The following is an 18,394-nucleotide window of genomic DNA, read 5'->3' as shown; positions in this document are numbered from 1 at the left end:
CTAACTTGTATTTTATTTTACAGACCCCCTTGTAACTGGACCCACAGCCACTCTACCTTCATGGACTTTATATCTAACTTGTGCATTAACAACCCTAATGTAATTTTAGTAGGTGACCTAAACCTACACCTAGAGGACTCCAAGTCTGTCCACACCCGAGAATGTATGGATCTTTTTGACCTATGTGACCTTATCCTACCTCCACCACAAACCACTCACATCAAAGGTCACTCGCTAGATGTTATCTCTTATAAATTCTTCACCGACCAAAACTTCGTTTTATCCGATATTGATTGGTCTCCTACACCGTGGTCTGACCATTACAAAGCTTTCTTAACCTTACAATGGCGTAAAAAGGGCCAGTCCAAATCACATGACTCTATAACGATCTTTTCCAGAGGACGGATTGACAATGATAATTTCTGGCTACATATTTAAGCTAACAACTGGTCAACACAACCTAACTCAGATCTCTTCCTTACCATCTACGCTGACGACGTCACCATATTTATCCCCTTTAAATCTATCTGAAATCTCCGATAAAATGAATGCAGGCATGACCACCCTAACCTCTTGGGCTAACGCTTTCAAAATGAAATGAAACAAAGTGAAAACACAGTGCCTAGTCCTTTCAACTCAATACTCTCAGCACCCCAGACTTTAAACTCCCCATATCTGATAACCTAAAAATCCTTGGAGTAACAATTGATAACCATCTATCATTCGAAAACCATACTAAATCCATCACAAAAAAATGTTCAACATGATGAGGATTCTGAAACGAGTGAAATCATATCTTCCCTTGGACACAAAGATTACTGCAAGAGTGTTTTCTTAGGATGTAAGACCATAATCCTGAAAAGACTTCAGACTACCCAGAAGACGGCAGCCAGACTTATCTTTGGCAAGCCAAGATTTGATAGCGCAACTGCTTCATTGGCTCCCCACCAGAGACAGAATTAATTTTAAAGTCCATACACTAATTCATAAGATTATATATGGAGAATCCCCTAACTACGTGAATAACCTCATCAACCTCCCAACCAGAAACAGATCAATGTCTTCTCGCACTTACCTCAATTTACACCTTCCCAACTGCAAAAGTATTAAATACAAAACCTCCTATGCATCCAGTTTCTCATTTTTGGGCAGCCAGCTTTGGAACGCTTTACCAAGATCCATCCGAATAATCAACGACCATCTGCCCTTCAGAAAAATGCTGAAGACCCATCTCTTCAAGAAAGCTTACCCTAATGACCCAACTTAACTTTTTAAGCCTACCCACATGATTCTTGTCCTGAAGACTATTATACCTTAGACCATGTCTCCCAATCTTCTCTTCTCTAGCCTTCCTACTCCTTCCCTCTCCCAATCTCCTTTCCTTTTGCACATCTTTGTTTACTTCTCCAAGTTCAATTTACATATCCTTAAAACCCTACTATTACTATGTTTACTACAATTTGTAATATTCTCATTCAAGACCTGTATTTCTATTTACTATGTAAGCTACATTGAACCTGCTATGTGTGGGAAAGCGCGGGGTACAAATGTAATAAATAAATCACAAAATTAAATATTAGTATAAATAAAAACCCAAACTTAACAGTGAGAAAGGATACATATTAGTTAAAGCCTTGGTAATAACTTAGCATTTTTAAAGTACTTTCATAATGCAAAGTATACTTAAAATATATGCATTTTATTTTTATATTTTTCAATTAACTTCACAATTTTTTTTCATTTTTTTCTAGAGCTGAGATGATTCCTAAGTACTGCAAATAGGTCAAATTTTTATTAGAGAACAACACAGGGACAAAGTTTGTCTCATCCCCACGAGCTCTGTCGCTACCCCGTCCCCATTATCTCTGTTGCCACTGTCTGATCCCATCCCACTAAAGCTTCAAACAGTTATGATTTTAATTTAAATCATGTTATCAAAGTCTAAAAAGAAACAATATTCTATGCAATTATCATTTTATAAATCACAAATGATACAGAACAAGGATCAACAAAACTCCTGTCTCTCTTCTCCCCTCACAAATACCCCCTCCACTACTGGGAAAACTGAACAAACCAGATTACTATGGGATGGCACAAAGAAAATTCATGCTAACAGAATACACACACACACACAGAACACAAATGCCAAATACATAATAGCTGACCAAAAATGATAAACATATTAAACTAAAACCCCAAGAAGCCACAACAATGAAATAGAAAGAAATGCACTTCCTCCTATACCACACAAAATATAAACATCATTCTCCCCTCTCTCCAGCCCCCCCCCCCCCCAAAATGGGATTCCAGCACCTCTCTCCAGCCCTCCCCCATAGGATTCCAAGCCCCCCCATGGGATTCCAGCCAATCTCTCTCCTCCCTTCAGCCCCCACCCATGGGCCTCTGTCCTTCCCTCCCTCCAGCCCCTCCATGGGCCTCCTGTCCCTCTCTCCCTTCCCTTCCTCCAGCCAGCCCCCCATGGGCATCCAGTTCCTTTCTCTCCCTTCCTTCCCTCCAGCCCCCCCCCCCCATGGGCCTCGTTCCTCTCTCTCTCCCTTCTTTCCCCTCCCTCCAGCCCCCCCCCATGGGCCTCCAGTCCCTCTCTCTCTCTCCCTTCCTTCCCTCCAGCCCCCCCCCCCCATGGGCCTCCAAGTCCCTCTCTCTCTCTCTCCCTTCCGTCCCTCCAACCCCCTCTCCCTTCCGTCCTTCCCTCCAAGTCCCTCTCTCCTCCTTCAGCCTCCCCATGAGACACCAGCCCCTCTCTCCCGCCTCTCCATGAGACTCCATCCCCTCTTTCCCTTCCCTTCAGCCTCCCCATGGTTCAAGCACCTCTCTTCCAGCCCCCCCCCCCCATGGAAGTCCAGCCCATCTCTCCCTTACCTCTCCCCAGACCCAGCCTTTCCTCATGGGATTCCAGCACCTCTCTCCCTTCCTTCTAGCCCCCCATGGGACTCCACACCTCTCGCCCCCCCCCATGGGACTCCACACCTCTCGCCCCCCCATGGGACTCCACACCTCTCTCCCTTCCCTTTAGCCCCTCATGGGACTCCACACCTATCTCCCTTCCCTCTAGTCCCCCATGGGACTCCACACCTATCTCCCTTCCCTCCAGCTCAAGCCTTCCCCCTTGCAGATCCACCTCCTCTATCCCCTTCAGCTCCATTCCCCCTCCCTCCTGCGGGTTCAGCAACTCTGTCCCCTTTAGCTTCAGCCACCAGCGAGTCCAGTCCCCACCCCCATGTAGCCCCCCACACAGTCCAGTATGTGTCCCCTTCAGCTCTGCCCCCCATCCCCAGCAATCTGGTATTTTGTTTTCCTCCCCCTTCCCATCATATCTCTCTACCTTAAAGCAGCAAGGAAGATCCCTACAGGTCTGCTCCAGGGCCTTCCCACTGCTGGCTCCCGCCTTCAGAGCCCCCCTCTCCCTCCTGCGGGTTCAGCACCTCTGTCCCCTTCAGCTCCAGCCCCCCCCCCCCAATGGGATTCCAGCACCTCTCTCCAGCCCCCCCATGGGATTCCACTCATGCTTTATTCCCTTATGCATGTTGGTAATTAACTCTCATGAACTTCTGTTTTAGAAAAACTTTTCATCTCAATCTGAAACCACTTTGTCTCAAAAATATTAGCAGCATTTGATAAATATTTTACAATTATAATTCACTTGTCTGTTTTGGGGCGGGAAGATTCTATATGCAGTAGACAGTAGCAGCATGGTAGTTGGCAAGCCACCTTTTGTTGTTGTTTGTAAAAAGGGGAACTAATTCTACGGTATGGAGATTGTAACTAAAATATGCATCATCTGCCACATAACATATCCAAGCTACTGTTACCATCAACATCTTAATTTCTGACTTTACATCCTCTCTTACCTTTTACCACCCGCCCTCACCTTGTTTCCACCTGGCTGACAGACAACCTACTCTTCTTAAACACCTCTAAGTGCAAGTGCACCATCTTCCCCAATCCTTACTCTCTCACCCCCCCCCCCCCTCAACAACCCTTCCCCTTCAGAGACTGTTAATATTCTAGGCGTAATCTTTGACAGCAAATTTACCTTCAAAGCTCAAAACCGACACCGTTGTACGCTCCTTCTCTGAAATACACCATATTCATTCTATCCATTCCTTCCTCTCCCCCATCTGATTCGCTCACCACTTCTTTCACTGGTGATCACGTGTCTCAAATACTGCAACTCACTTTAGGCAGGTCTTCCCCTCTACTCTTAAGAACCTTCAATTTATCCAGTCTACTGCTGTGAAACTGATTCATCAGGCCCACTGCTTCAACTACATCTCACCCCTCTCCTTTACTCTGGGCACATCTCCCTTCACATTAAATTCAAGCTTCTGGTCCTTGTGTTTGAAGGTCACTCCCCTACCACTCCAGCCTACATCAATAAACTACTCATCTTAAGTATTCCCTCCTGCTCCCTTCAATCCTCCAATGAAAACTTCCTGAGCCATCTCCCACCTTCCTCTCTACGCCTTACCATCTCCAGTTATCTTGGTCCCAAACTCAAACTCCCTCCCCCCTCTCTCAGGACTGTGACCTCCTCATAAACCTTCAAGGTTAGGGTGGTGGACTTTGGACCTGGGGAACTGAGGAACCGAGTTAGATTCCCACTTCAGGCACAGACTGCTCCTTGTGACTCTGGGCAAGTCACTTAACCCTCCATTGCCCCATGTAAGCCGCATTGAGCCTGCCATGAGTGGGAAAGCGCGGGGTACAAATGTAACAAAACAAAAAAACAAACAAAAAAAAAAACCTCTCGTCTGAAGCTTTTGGCATCTCTCACTCCTAATTTCCCTTCTGTCCTTTCCACCTCTTTTCTCCTCCCTCCTTTACTTCTTTTTTTAATTTTTAGCCGCATAGTCACCATTGCTGGCTCCACTGTGGTATATCAAGCACTGTAAATACATAAATTAAAATAAATATCCTTATTCATGTGATATCAAGTTACAGAACTCTTATATCGCAGAACTACCACTTTGGAATGATCAAGACTGGACAAATGTAATAATTTACTCTTATATTCCTATTTCTTTTATAGGAAAGTGCATGATTGTGTGTATGCAAATATCTACATATGTACATTAAAAATGCCCATCAAATATATTTTTGAAAGTCAAAATACTGGTAAACAAGTTTCTTCTACTGAAATGACAAATACATAAACAATTTATGGCCTCTTCAGCTAAGGTATAATGTAAAGTGCAACAGATAAAAACTTCCTTTCTAGTCAAAAATTATAACCCCATCTTGTTCAACATGTACTAACATGAAGTCAAAGGAAACAAAGGGGCAGACGATCTGCAAGCTCCAAGATGGAAAATATACAAAGCAGATCGTTGATGGATAAAAATGATTTTAATAATAAATTAGAATATGCATACAATAGCCCGACACAGGCCGTGTTTCGCCCTACTGGGCTGCTTCAGGGGCTACAAAACAAAATAATATATAATAAATAATCAGATATAAAGTTAAAATTGAAATTAGAATTAAAAAATTCAATCTAAATCCCACAGAATTTACATGTATATAAAAGAACAGATAAATCAAAACATACATATATATATAGTAAAATATCACATAAATCAAAATATACATATCGTAAATATCATATATATAAAAGAACAGATAGATCAAAACATATATATATATATATATGATATGTCACATAAATCAAAATATACACATATATATATATATATATATATATATATACAGTAAAATATCACATTAAAAAGTCAATGTTCTAAATAATATTATCATAATTATGTTATGCTTGTAAGTACAAACAAAAACTGAATGAAATGCATTACCCTAATGACTAAATTTAAACAAATGATTGCAACCGGCAACAACATACTTCTCCTACAATTTGACATGTCAAATGCCTTCGATATGGTCGACCACAGAATCCTATTACACATACTTGAATATTTTGGAATCGGAGGAAATGTCCTAAACTGGTTCAAGGGGTTCCTAACCCTGCGCTCATATCAAGTCACATCAAATTCAACCACGTCTGCTACATGGACACCTGAATGTGGAGTACCGCAAGGATCACCCCTCTCACCAACTATTTTCAACCTAATGATGATCCCCTTGGCAAAACGTCTATCAAACCATAACTTCAACCCGTATATATACGCCGATGATGTAACAATATACATCCCCTTCAAACAAGACATTAAAGAAATCTCCAATGAAATCAACCAAAGTCTACACATCATGAACTCCTGGGCAGATGCATTTCGATTGAAACTGAACGCAGAAAAAACTCAATGCCTGATACTCACCTCCCAGTACAACACGAATGAATTTACCGCTATAAACACACCAAAGCTAAACCTTCCAATCTCAGAAACTCAAAAAATCCTTGGAGTCACTATTGACCGCCACTTAACACTTGAAACTCATGCAAACAACACAACCAAAAAAATGTTCTACTGCATGTGGAAACTGAAAAGAATAAGACCATTCTTCCCAAGATCCGTCTTTCGCAGCCTAGTGCAATCCCTCGTACTCAGCCATCTGGATTACTGCAACTCACTATATGCAGGTTGTAAAGAGCAAATACTGAGGAAACTTCAAACAGCCCAGAACACAGCAGCCAGACTCATCTTCGGAAAACCAAAATACGAAAGTGCCAAACCCTTACGAGAGAAGCTACACTGGCTCCCACTCAAGGAACGCATTACTTTTAAAGTATGCACATTAGTCCACAAAATCATTCACGGTGAAGCCCCAGCCTACATGTCTGACTTAATAGATCTACCACCCAGAAACGCTAAAAGATCATCCCGAACTTTCCTCAACCTTCACTTCCCTAATTGCAAAGGCATAAAATACAAAACGCTGCACGCGTTAGCCTTTTCTTATAAGAGCGCGCAATTCTGGAATGCGCTGCCACACAACTTGAAAGCGATCTACGAACTAACCAACTTCCGCAAATCATTGAAAACTTCTCTCTTTGATAAGATTTACTGCAAGGATGAAAACACATGAAGTCCACACACACTGTAAGTGATACAATACACTCCTTCTGAATTTCCCATCCCCCGTAATTTCACCACATTTATACCTCTAATCACAGAAAAAGGTTATACTGAATGTTCTCCTACTATTGTTCAGCTGCCCTGTCAGTTTCCTGTTATTTCCTTCCATTGTTCCACTGTTCTTCTCCATTGTTCTATTCCCTTAACGATACTTTGACTTGTTTTCGCATAACTCCTCACAATGTAATCCATAACCAAGTTGTAACAAACTGTATTTCCACCATTCACAATGTATTGTAAGCCACACTGAACCCGCAAATAGGTGGGAAAATGTGGGATACAAATGCAATAAATAAATAAAATAAATAAAAATTTAGGATTGATAGGTCTTGGTTATATGAATCTTTCCTATTTTAACCTGGAGTGCTTTTCTTTTAAATTATTGTAGGGGGGGCGTGTCAAGATGGCGGCCTGAACTCTGCTGTGAAGTATCCAGGAACGCTGTTACCTGTTTCTTCTGTTAACTATGCCGCATACTAAAAGAAAAGGGGCAGCTAAAAGCCAGTTGCCGTTGGCTAAAACGTCCTCCCCGATACAGCAAACCCTGGATCGCTTCATGCAGAGCTTACCACAAGAAACCGGATTGGCGAGTCCGCTTCAGAGAATCGACGAAGGAGCATCAGGACTCTCTGGACTAGAGGTTTCCCTCACGCTGCCGGAACTGAATCCTCCTCCTTGCCCCGCCAAATCCAGGGGTGAGGGGAACCTGCTTGATGCGGAAGGTGCTGCAGGCCAGTTCTCGTTCTGTAAATCACCCCCTGGAAATGTCGGAGAAGACTTTTCGTCTGGGAAAACTCAAGGACAAATAACTTTAACGGCTGTTTGGAAGGCTGTCCAGGGCCTGATTGAGGCGGTAAAAAAGTCTACAATAGTGAGTTTCATCAAATAGTGAGTAAAATAGATAATACAGATACCTCGTTGGAAAAAGTAAAAACAGATTTTTGTCAAACAAGCTCAACAATCTAAACTGGAAATAAATGGCATTAAGACCTCAGTTGGAGCTTTGATAGAAGATAAACTCAAAATTCATCGTAAAATAGAACAAATGTTAAATTACAACAGACGCTTAAATTTGAGACTCCTGAACTTTACAAAATCATCTTTAATCAACTCAAATGATCTATTTAAAATGTACCTACAAGAAATCCTACAGATTCCGTCCTCTAACATATCTCCTTGTAATAAGGTTTATTTGCCTCAAAAAAGGGATCAGGATCCAATGTCAACAAATGGTGAAAGAGAAATGCAGGAACCTCAAAATTTGACTGCTTTCTTAGAAGACTCCAATTTTGAAATAATTTGTCGTGGAACTTTGATTGCTCAATTTGTTTTTGAACAAGATCTGAACCAAGTTTTGAAATTGTACTTTAAAAATTCTTCAAAATTATTTCATGGTCAGAGAATATGGATTTATCCTGATGTTGCAAAGTCAACACAGGAACGGAGGAAAAAATTCTTAAACTTGCGAAATGAAACAAGAGCTACTGGGGCTACATTTATGTTGGCTTACCCCTGTAAATGTAGAATAACCTATCAAGGGAATAAGTATAACTTTTTGACCCTTCTCAACTACAGGTTTTTCTGGACATGAAAAAACAGCCGTTTTAAGGAAACAGCAATAGTCAGTTAAAGGAATATTATGTGGTTTTGAGGCTAAGTCGATTTATTCAAACATAGTGGTAAAATTTCTCCTTTGTATATGTTACGCCCCCCCTCCCCCATCCCTAAAATAGAGGTCTAAGGAAGAGTGTTATTTTCAGTTCTGGATTGATTGTAAATCCGAGAATGTTTTTTTTTTCTCTCCTGTTATTTGTTTCTCTCTGTATTTCTTAACAAGTGTATTTGACTTGTAAAATTTCAATAAATAATTAAATTAAAAAAAAAATTATTGTAATGTAACCCGCCTTGACCTCTGTTGAATAAGGGCGGTATATCAAATAAACAATCACTTGTCTACTACACAGTTAAAGTGGCTGGGCTGTAAGGGCAAAGCAAAGTTACTCACCTGGAGCAGATGTTTTTCAGGCAGTCTAATAGAAAGGCTAAGACTCCTAGGAGAGGTGGGCAGGTAAGGGAATGCATCCCCTGCTTGCTCTCAGAGACCATCTGCTCCAGGTGAGTAACTGCTTTTTGTGAGAACAAGCAGGACAGCATATTCTCACAGGTGGGTATCCTTAGTCAACAGGGTGTATGGAGTAATAAGGCCAGCAACAGGCTAAGGCCTAGAATATATATTTTTTTTTGGGGGGGAGGGGGGATCAGCCTGGAACAGAAAACAGATGGGCCTAGGAGTTGGATTCTAGACACCAAACAGATTCTAAAAGATTAATTAACCAAACTGCCTTTGCTTAGGCACTGGTGAGATGTGAACATGTGACGTGATGACCACGTTGCACCTCAGCAAATCTCATCAATGGGGGCTGACCTCAAGTGGGCTACTGACACAGCCATGGCCCTCAAAAGTCAACCCAGCCTAGGCACAGGCTTAATTAAAGGAGATGCAGACTGCTAGACAATTGCATCAAGCATGTTTACTGATGGCTGTTCCCATCTTGCAAGGGTCAAAAGTAACAAAAAGCTGGGTGGACTGTCTATGGGCTTTAGTCCAGTCCAGATAAAAGGCAAAGGCTCTCTTGCATTCCAAAGTGTGCAGTTTGCTTTTGTTGGGATAGGCATGGGGTTTTGGGAAGAATGTTGGCTGAACAACTGACTGATGGAAATCTGACATGACATTAGGAAAGAACTTAAGATGCATGTGGAGAACTACCCTGTTGTGATGACATCTCATATAAAATAGATTAGCTATTAGAGACTGAGATGAGCTTACTTTCCACAAGCTGATGGTAAGTGCCAATTGCACTTAGGTGAACCCCAACAGATTTGGTCATGAGACCAGACTGACAAGCACAGAAGGTACTCAGCCTTTGTATAGGGCAGGAAAAAGGATCTAGGTCCCTGCCCTCACACCTGACAGTAAACCTTATGTAGTAGCTTATTAAGGCAGCAGAAGAAACCCGACACAGGAATGTGTTTCAGTGAGAACGCCTGCCTGCCTCAGGGATCGAATATAATCAGTGCTTTTTTTGTAGAAAAAAAGGTACCGGTACTCATTTTGGGTGGGGTCACCATCTATGGCTCCGCCCTATAGTAGCCACACCCCTTATACCAGCCGTGGCGCATATAAGCAGTATCATTGAAAATACTATACCAGTATAGGAGAAAAAAAAAATAACTTGTGATTTTTTTTTCATTATAAATAACTTCTATAAGCTGTTACAGCTCCAGTATACCCAGTGCAAAATAAGACAGCAGATATACATTCTCAAATTGGACATCTTCCAAACTAAAATGAAAATAAAATGATTTTCTCTACCTTTGTTGTCTGGTGACTTTGTTTTTCTGATCATGTTTGTCCCAATCTCCGATTCTGCTGCTCTCTGTCCCCTTAACTCCGTTTCCAGGGCTTCCTTTTCATTTATTTCTTTACTTTCCTCCTTTCGTCTTCATTTTTTGCCCTACATCCACAGGTAAAAGCTGGGTCCTCCATGGACTTTACTGGAGGAGGTATAGAGTGGATCCAGCTTTTGCCTATTTATCCATCCATGTGCAGTTTTTCTCCTCTTCCCTTCCCCTCATCTCATCAGTATGCATCTCCTTCACTTTCCATCCACATCCAGCATTTTTCTTCTTCCCCTCCACCCATGTCCAGCATTTTTCCTCTCTCCTCCTCTCCATCCATGTTCATCTCACTTCCTTTCTTCCCTCCCCTCCATCCATGTCCAGCATTTCAACTCTCTTCTCCTCCCCTCTTCTCCATCCATGTCCAGCATTTCAACTCTCTTCCCCTCCCCTCCTCTCCATCCATGTTCAGCATTTCAGCTCTCTTCCCCTCCCCTTCCCTCCATCCATGTCCAGCATTTCAACTCTCTTCCCCTCCCTTCCCCTTCCCTCCATCCATGTCCAGCATTTAAACTCTCTGCCCCTCCCTTCCCCTTCCCTCCATCCATGTCCAGCATTTCAACTCTTCCCCTCCCTTCCCCTCCCCTCCATCCAGTCCAGCATTTCAACTCTCTTCCCCTCCCCTCCATCCCTGTCCAGCATTTCAACTCTCTTCCCCTCCCCTCCGTCCATGTCCAGCAACTCGCCCCAGCCTGCACCTGCCCCCCTTTTCAGCCCCCGCTGAGTTCCAGTACCAACCCCAGTCCCACCTGCCTGCCCTTAGCTCCCCGACAGCCCGACTTTCTGTTCCTGTTGCCCCGCAACGCGTTTAATTTTTCTTTACTTGAAGTTGCAGCGCCAACGTCGGCGTTAGTGAAAGCAGCAGGCATGCCTCCTCCAGCCTTTCCCTTCCGAGTCTGTGTCCCGCCCTCGTGGAAACAGGAAACTACGTCAGAGGAAGGTAGGACACTTAAAGGGAAGGGAAGGCTGGAGGAGGCAAGCCTGCTGCTATCACTAACGCCGCCGCTGCGACTTCAGGCTAAAAAAAAAAATTTAAATGCGTTGCAGGGTGGCAGGAACAGAAGGGCTGTCGGGGAGCTAAGGGCGGGCAGGTGAGCTGGCCCTAAGAAAAAAAGGTGCTGGTACGCCATACTGGCGCATACCGGCACAAAAAAAACACTGAATATAATAGTACTCGAAGCTGAAAAGTGTAATTAACAATGCCTAAATTCTTGGAAACTGTTGCAGTGATGATTTTGGTGCCACAGTGTCTGTTTGAACAAAACTGTGGCTTTGCTTTTACCTTGACTCTGCTCATGTTTAGAGCAGTTTTATCCAGGCACTGTTTGTTACACCTTACTCCCTATTGAAAGTAATTGTGTTATCTTCTATTTCTCTGTTCTCTTTGGACTCTTGTAGAGGTTACCTTCTTGTTTTCCTTTGGCTTTCAGACATTGGCTGATGCATACAATGTGAACTTCCAAACAGTCAGCCAGGTTGATGAACTATATCAACAGCAGGGAGGCAGGGGATCATACCTCTGCTGTCGGGAAACGCTCAGGTTATTGACCTGGGCATCCAAACACATCATGGTGCTCAAAGCCACTTACCTAACCAGCATGAGGAACTGTGTGGCAGACAGGCTGAGTAGTCTGATGCAACCTCATGAGTGGTTGTTCAACATGGACGTAGCCCAGAAGATCTTCTGGGAGTGGGGCTCTACCTTGGTGGAACATTTTTGCCACTCATCTGAACAACAAAGTTCCTTAGTAGTGCTCCATACTGGGATCTCATGGCAGACTAGCCTCAGATCCTCCCATACCTCTCATAGTGCAAACTTGCTGAAACTCAAGTGGGACAGAGGGACTATGATCTTGCGCCTTAGTGGCTGAGACAGATGTGGTTCCCTCTGCTTCAGGACCTAGCCTTCAGAGATCCATGGAGACTGGACTGTTTTCTGATTCTCATCACTCAAAGTGAGGGTTGCTTCTGCATCCCAAATTCAAGACCCTGTCTCTCACGGCTTGGATGTTGAGAAGCTGTTGGTTGATTCTCTCCACTTACATGAGGATATCTCCTGTGTCCTGCTTGCTTCCATAAAAGATTCCACTAGAAGGCCACAGAGGGAGAAGGCCAAGAGTGTCTTGATGGTATCAGCGCTTTTCTTGATGAGGTCAGCAACCTCCTCCTTCCATCACCAACAAGATTACCACCTTGGCAGGGGACATTTGCCAGCTTGTGCTTGACTGCTGGTTCTAGGTCTGAGGAATGCAGTGAGGTGAGCCTGTGCATCCCAATACCTGTAGTGAAGGCCCTGGACACCACATCAAAAGCATCACAGGCTGCTCCCATTGTTTCATCTGTACTATCTTAAAGGTGTTGTGAATAGGAACTGTTGCAGCTTCCTTAGGAGGGGCATCGAAGTTGAGGATGCCCAACATTTCTGCCCATGGCTCATCCTCAACCTGCAACTTAAATGGGATGATCGCAGACATTTCCTTAGCGAAAGCAGTAAAGTAGAGCTACTGAAGGGGAGACTTCCTCCTTTCATGAGGAAGGGAGGGATCAGAAGGAAGGTCCAAAGATCCCTCCTCAGAGAGAACATGGGGCTCTTCCTCAGAGTACCAGGAGCAGTCTATATCAGACTTGGGTTAGTAATCCTCCCTCTGAGTACATACCCGCCTTGGATGACTAGAGACATAGCCAGGCTCCAGTTGGAGTGCCGAGGAACAGTACAGGATCTGACCTTGAGGAAGCTTCTTCCTTTCCCGAGGGGCTAGAAACCAACACCCTTTCAGGCAACTGTGTCAATGTACAATCAACAGGGAGAGAATGAGACTCCAGGATGAGCTGGACCGACATTGAGGTTGATGTTGACAACCTCAATGCCTCACTATTGCATCAAGCATGAAGATGACCCAGCTTCTCCTGGAGCAAAGCTCAGAACCACTCCTTGGAGAAAGGCACTGGTAAAAGTGGGGGCTCAGTTGAAGTGGTCAAGTCCACAGAAGGTAAAGGGGCCAAGTTGGAAGGCTGGTGCATCAGTGTTAAGTCAAAGGAAGGGGTAATATTTCTGCACTGTTTACTCTCCCTTTGGTTTATTTTTTCACCCATGTGCAGATGGTTTATGGTGGGCTAGTTTTTTTTTTTTTCTTAGGAGGTTCCTTACTTCCGTTGTAAAATGTCCTTTTTTTTCTCCTCTCTCTTTCTTTGCAGTTCCGGAGTTTGGCTGCCAGATATATTATTTTCCTCTTTAAGTTTCTACAGTTATGAAGGAGAGTTGGATTGGGGCATCAGGGGTGGGGGGGTGGGAAGATTCCCACACTTACCCATGTCCTTAGATGAACGTTGTGTAATGCAGGGGGTTGAAGGGAACAGATAATTTGGGGTAAGGGGAATCATTTCTTTTATAGGAAGGGGCGGGATTTTCTTTAAAAATGTCTTTTTTTTGTTACGTTTGCTGTCCCCCCCCCCCCCCCCACTTTGTGGGATTTCCTGTGGTGACTATGAGGTGTGTGCGGTAGGGGATGGAGAGACCAACTGTTTTTTTGGGTTGGGAGGCTGCTGGCTGGGACAGTCCTGTGACCTTTTAAATCATATCAGTTCTTTAGTTTTTCCAAATTCATTATGCATGTGATGTTGATTAAAGTTGGTTTCTTGGAACATTAATGGGATTTCATCTCCCATTAAGAGGCAAAAAAGTCTGCAGACCCTGAATCGACATAAAGCAGATTTTTTTTTTTTTTGCAGGTGACCCAGTAGAACATTTGAAGTTCCAGTGGTGGAGGGTAGGACAACTGGTAGAGGCTCCAGCTATAAATCATAAGGCTGGACTTTTGATTCTCTTTAGGAAGGGGTTGGATACCGTGATACATCGGAAGAACCCCAATGGTAGATTTCTTATTGCTAAAGTCTCTAAAAATAAACAACTTTTATTACTCTGTAATATGTATGGCCCTAATGTGTATGATCATACCCTAGTGAAGACATTAGTGGAGGAGTGGCCTAGTGGTTAGGGTGGTGGACTTTGGTCCTGGGGAACCGAGTTCGATTCCCACTTCAGGCACAGACAGCTCCTTGTGACTCTGGGCAAGTCACTTAACCCTCCATTGCCCCATGTAGGCCGCATTGAGCCTGCCATGAGTGGAAAAGCGCGGGGTACAAATGTAATAAAAATAAATTCAAAAGGTAACTTGGATGTCGGATATACCTGTTGTTACGGGGGAAGATTTCAAATTTGTACATGAGCCAGCTTTGGATAGGGTGCCTTTGAGGGAAAGCAGGGCTCCCACTAAGGGTATATTTATTTTTTTGTTACATTTGTACCCCGCGCTTTCCCACTCATGGCAGGCTCAATGCGGCTTACATGGGGCAATGGAGGGTTAAGTGACTTGCCCAGAGTCACAAGGAGCTGCCTGTGCCTGAAGTGGGAATTGCACTCAGTTCCTCAGTTCCCCAGGACCAAAGTCCACCACCCTAACCACTAGGCCACTCCTCCACTCATACTGATGCTCTGTTCAAGTCTAGATCTTTTGGATGTTGGGAGGACTTTACACTAGAGAATGACATGGGGACGGGGACCCACAGTAACCGCAGGGATGGGAACAGAGCCCATGGGGGACGGGGATGGGGGCAGAGCCTGTGGGGATGGGGACAAACTGCCCCTATGTCATTTTCTACTTTGAAGATGAACTGGACTGTTATTTATGTTTGAGTGATGCAGACAATGATATTAACAAACATGCTGGCCACAACTAGCAAAATTAGCATGGGGGATGCTGTACATTCCTGCTACCAGTACATCTTCTAAGAAGACATCTTCTATTGTAGGAAGGACTATGGAAGACTGAGATTGTTGATGACTTATTATTAAACCACAGATTAAAATATCATAAAAGTGTTTCACAGGGTGTATTTCTCCCCTGCTAGGGCATACAGAACGGGTTGTATTTTGTACTCCTCGACATTTTAACAGGGTGGATTAGGATTCCTTGGGGTAGAAGTCAGCTATTGTTAGGGTTGGAAAGGTAGAGGGTGGGATGGGGGAGGGTTATTATAGTTGCTCATTATTATTGTTTTCTATTTGTGATTTATGAACAGTGGCACAGCATATTGCTCCTTTTTATACTTTAATAAAAAGATTTGAACATAAAATCATAAGTGTTCGAGGTTGCTTCTGCAGATGAGGACAGAGCTCACATTCGGGGGGGGGGGGGGGGCTAGAGATCAGGTGGGTCTCCAGCCCCCATAACCCCACCTCCATCATCCCCTCAGCTGTCCCTGGTGGCCCAGTGGGCCGCAGGTCAATTCTCCCCTCACCTGGTGGTCTAGTAGCCCTTCCCCACCCCCCCCCCCACCCCCCACCTTCAGTTGGAGGAGGGAGGTGGCCTCCCTCCTCTTCCATCGGTGCTAAAGCCCCACACTGTTCCAGTGCTATTTTTAGAATGCTATTTGGAACAGCGCGGGGCTTTTGATCATCTGTCCACATGTGCTGAATTTTACGGGAATGTCAATTTTGCACATTACATAGGGAGTAGTTCACACAGGGCCAGGTGTTCAAAATAGGTGGAACAGACACGCTGGTTTGTCAAAAATGTCGGCCGTAACTCCTTTTTTTCATGATTTCTGGGGTTGTCTGAAGATAAAGCTCTTTTAGAGGGCCATCCTGCGTTATCTTGAGAGACTGTTAGGTTTACTTTTGTCATTTTCACCAGCAGGGCTGCTCTTAGATAAATATGAAGCATTTTGTGCTCCTAACCATTCTCAGGTTTTGCTCCTTTGTAAAGCAGGAGAACTGGGTAAACAAATTATCTTGAGTGTGTGGGTGGGGGAAGCGGTTCCCTTTTTTGGGTGCGGAGAAATCACCTGCTTGCGCTGATGCTTCTGGAACAAAAACAATGTGTTCTCCTAAATGATGGAAGTTGTTTCTTGTGGTCTGGGATGTATATATTTAATCCCTCCCACATAGAGCTACATTTTAGGAGAAGGTGTGGAGAAGTGGGGGGGGGGGGGGGGGGAAGAAGACTGTCACTTTTTTTTTCCTCTCTCTTCCTTTTTGGTGGCCTTCAGGGCACCTTTCTTCTTCCCCCCCCCCCCCCCCCCTTTCTTGCATTGAGGGTGGTTCCCATGCCTCAGACTTATCATATATAGTTTTTTTTTTTTTCTGTCTTTAAGACCCTTTAGGCACTAATGAAGGGGATAAGAGTACATCCTTCCATTGGGTGCCGTGACAGTTTGTAATTATTAAAGATGGCAAAGCTGTCCTGGCTTCTGATATTAAGGGTCTCTATGATTTCATATGAGTATTATTTATGTTTCTTTTGTGTGGTGTTCATATTGCTGTTATATGGGGCTTTTAGTTGGAGGAAGGGTTAGGTATGCGATAAGCAGACAGGACTTTCATGAAACTGCAAGCAGACATGGTATTTCCTTGATTAGTAAACAATTGCTTTTGGATAGATATTGAATGTTTGCAAACTCAGTTGTAAGAGTGCTATGCTGTCATTAAAAAAAAACTGTCACCCTATATTATAGAGGGTGGAGGGGGGATTATGGGCAGGAGTTCGGGTTTAAAACTGTAAATATTTTGATGACAATTATATTGTTTTTATTCTATTATTAGGTATGCCTGGCTATTTACCTTTCTGTATAGTCATCTTGATTGATGCATTTCCTTTGTTGTGTCATCAATAAAAACTGTTAAAACCATAAACACAAGTACCCAACCTGGTCTACATTTCACCCACTTGGGGATGCCTCAGGGGTATGACCACAATGGGAGTATTATAATATCTACAAGTCAAATAAGCAGCAACAATCCTCAGTAGCACAGTGCTAGCAGCAGCATAATCACAGAGTTCTCTTGTTACCAACAGCAATATTTGCACATCAGGTACTTGTTTTCAATAAATTGTCTTTGGAGGACTTTGTTTGGTATTTGCTTTCTTTCCTACCTTCGCCACATAGTGCAGTGATTCCCAAACCTGTCCTGAAGGAACCACAGCCAGTCAGGTTTTCAGGATATGCACAATGAGATAGATCTGCATACCCAGGAGGTAGTACATGTAAATCAATCTCATGAATATTCATTGTGAATATCTTAAAAACCTGATTAGAAGGGGTTCCCCCAGGGCAGGCTTGGTAATCACTGACATAGTGAAAAGCAGCCCTGGTTAATGGAACTGGATCTGCAAGCTTATTTTATAAAGGCATATAGTCATCTATGTGGCTTTTGTACGATATGCCTATTGTAAAACTTTTTTGTCTTCTCATGAAGGTGTCTTATTATAAAATCAATTCTTATGTTATTTCTCATTATATTCTCTTTATCTTTATTATTATTATTATTATATAACATGAATCCAGCCAATCTATCCTTTTTTCAAGTCCATTAAAAATCTGTCTTTTACAAGCTCTTCATTGTAGGAAGCAGGAAACTTGATACTATGCAGCCAGAGGCAGGCAGTCTGCTAGGCACAGAAGAGAAGAATGTGTAGCCCTTTTTCTGCTTCAGTTACTGGAGTCTCTGACCAAAGCACCGATTTAATTTCATGACTGCTGTGTACAGATAACTGACATAACTAAATGATACTCTAATAACAGCTTGTTAAATTGGAACCCAGACTCAGCGTATCAGTATACTAGGCCAGACTAACTGGAGTCAAGAGAAATATTTTGGAAGCCGTTTTATTTTTAAATGGGTAGAATACAGTACTATAATTAGGTGCTATGTTTATGCATAATTACAATACTGATTACAATAGAAACCTTTCAAATATGTAATACAGTAGAATTATATTGAAAAGACATCAACAGATGTTTGTTTCAAGACTAAGTTTTTGAAAATTAATCAAGATCTCGCTGCTGTTTTTTATGGGGATAATTTTATAAAG

The 18,394-nt window shown here is 43.2% G+C and overlaps 1 protein-coding gene across 7 annotated transcripts in view; it reads right to left on the bottom strand.

Annotated features, from left to right (window-relative positions):
• The window catches only part of NEDD4 (NEDD4 E3 ubiquitin protein ligase), a 578,822-nt gene that overhangs the window by 337,012 nt on the left and 223,416 nt on the right, over positions 1-18,394 (bottom strand). For 3 of the 7 annotated variants that reach the window (XM_030189055.1, XM_030189068.1, XM_030189061.1), the window contains exons 3-4: positions 7,131-7,166; positions 3,853-3,860 (exon numbers count right to left, since the gene is read on the bottom strand). The exons of the other annotated variants lie outside the window; for them this stretch is intronic. In XM_030189055.1, the coding sequence (XP_030044915.1) occupies positions 3,853-3,860; positions 7,131-7,166 (44 nt within the window). The remainder of the gene's footprint in view (positions 1-3,852; positions 3,861-7,130; positions 7,167-18,394) is intronic. 7 annotated transcript variants of the gene reach the window in all.

The sequence above is a fragment of the Microcaecilia unicolor genome, chromosome 1, assembly GCF_901765095.1.
Source record: "Microcaecilia unicolor chromosome 1, aMicUni1.1, whole genome shotgun sequence".
Taxonomy (NCBI): Eukaryota; Metazoa; Chordata; class Amphibia; order Gymnophiona; family Siphonopidae; genus Microcaecilia; species Microcaecilia unicolor.
Note: the sequence above shows the minus strand (reverse complement) of the source record. Positions and strands in the feature narration are given on the sequence as shown.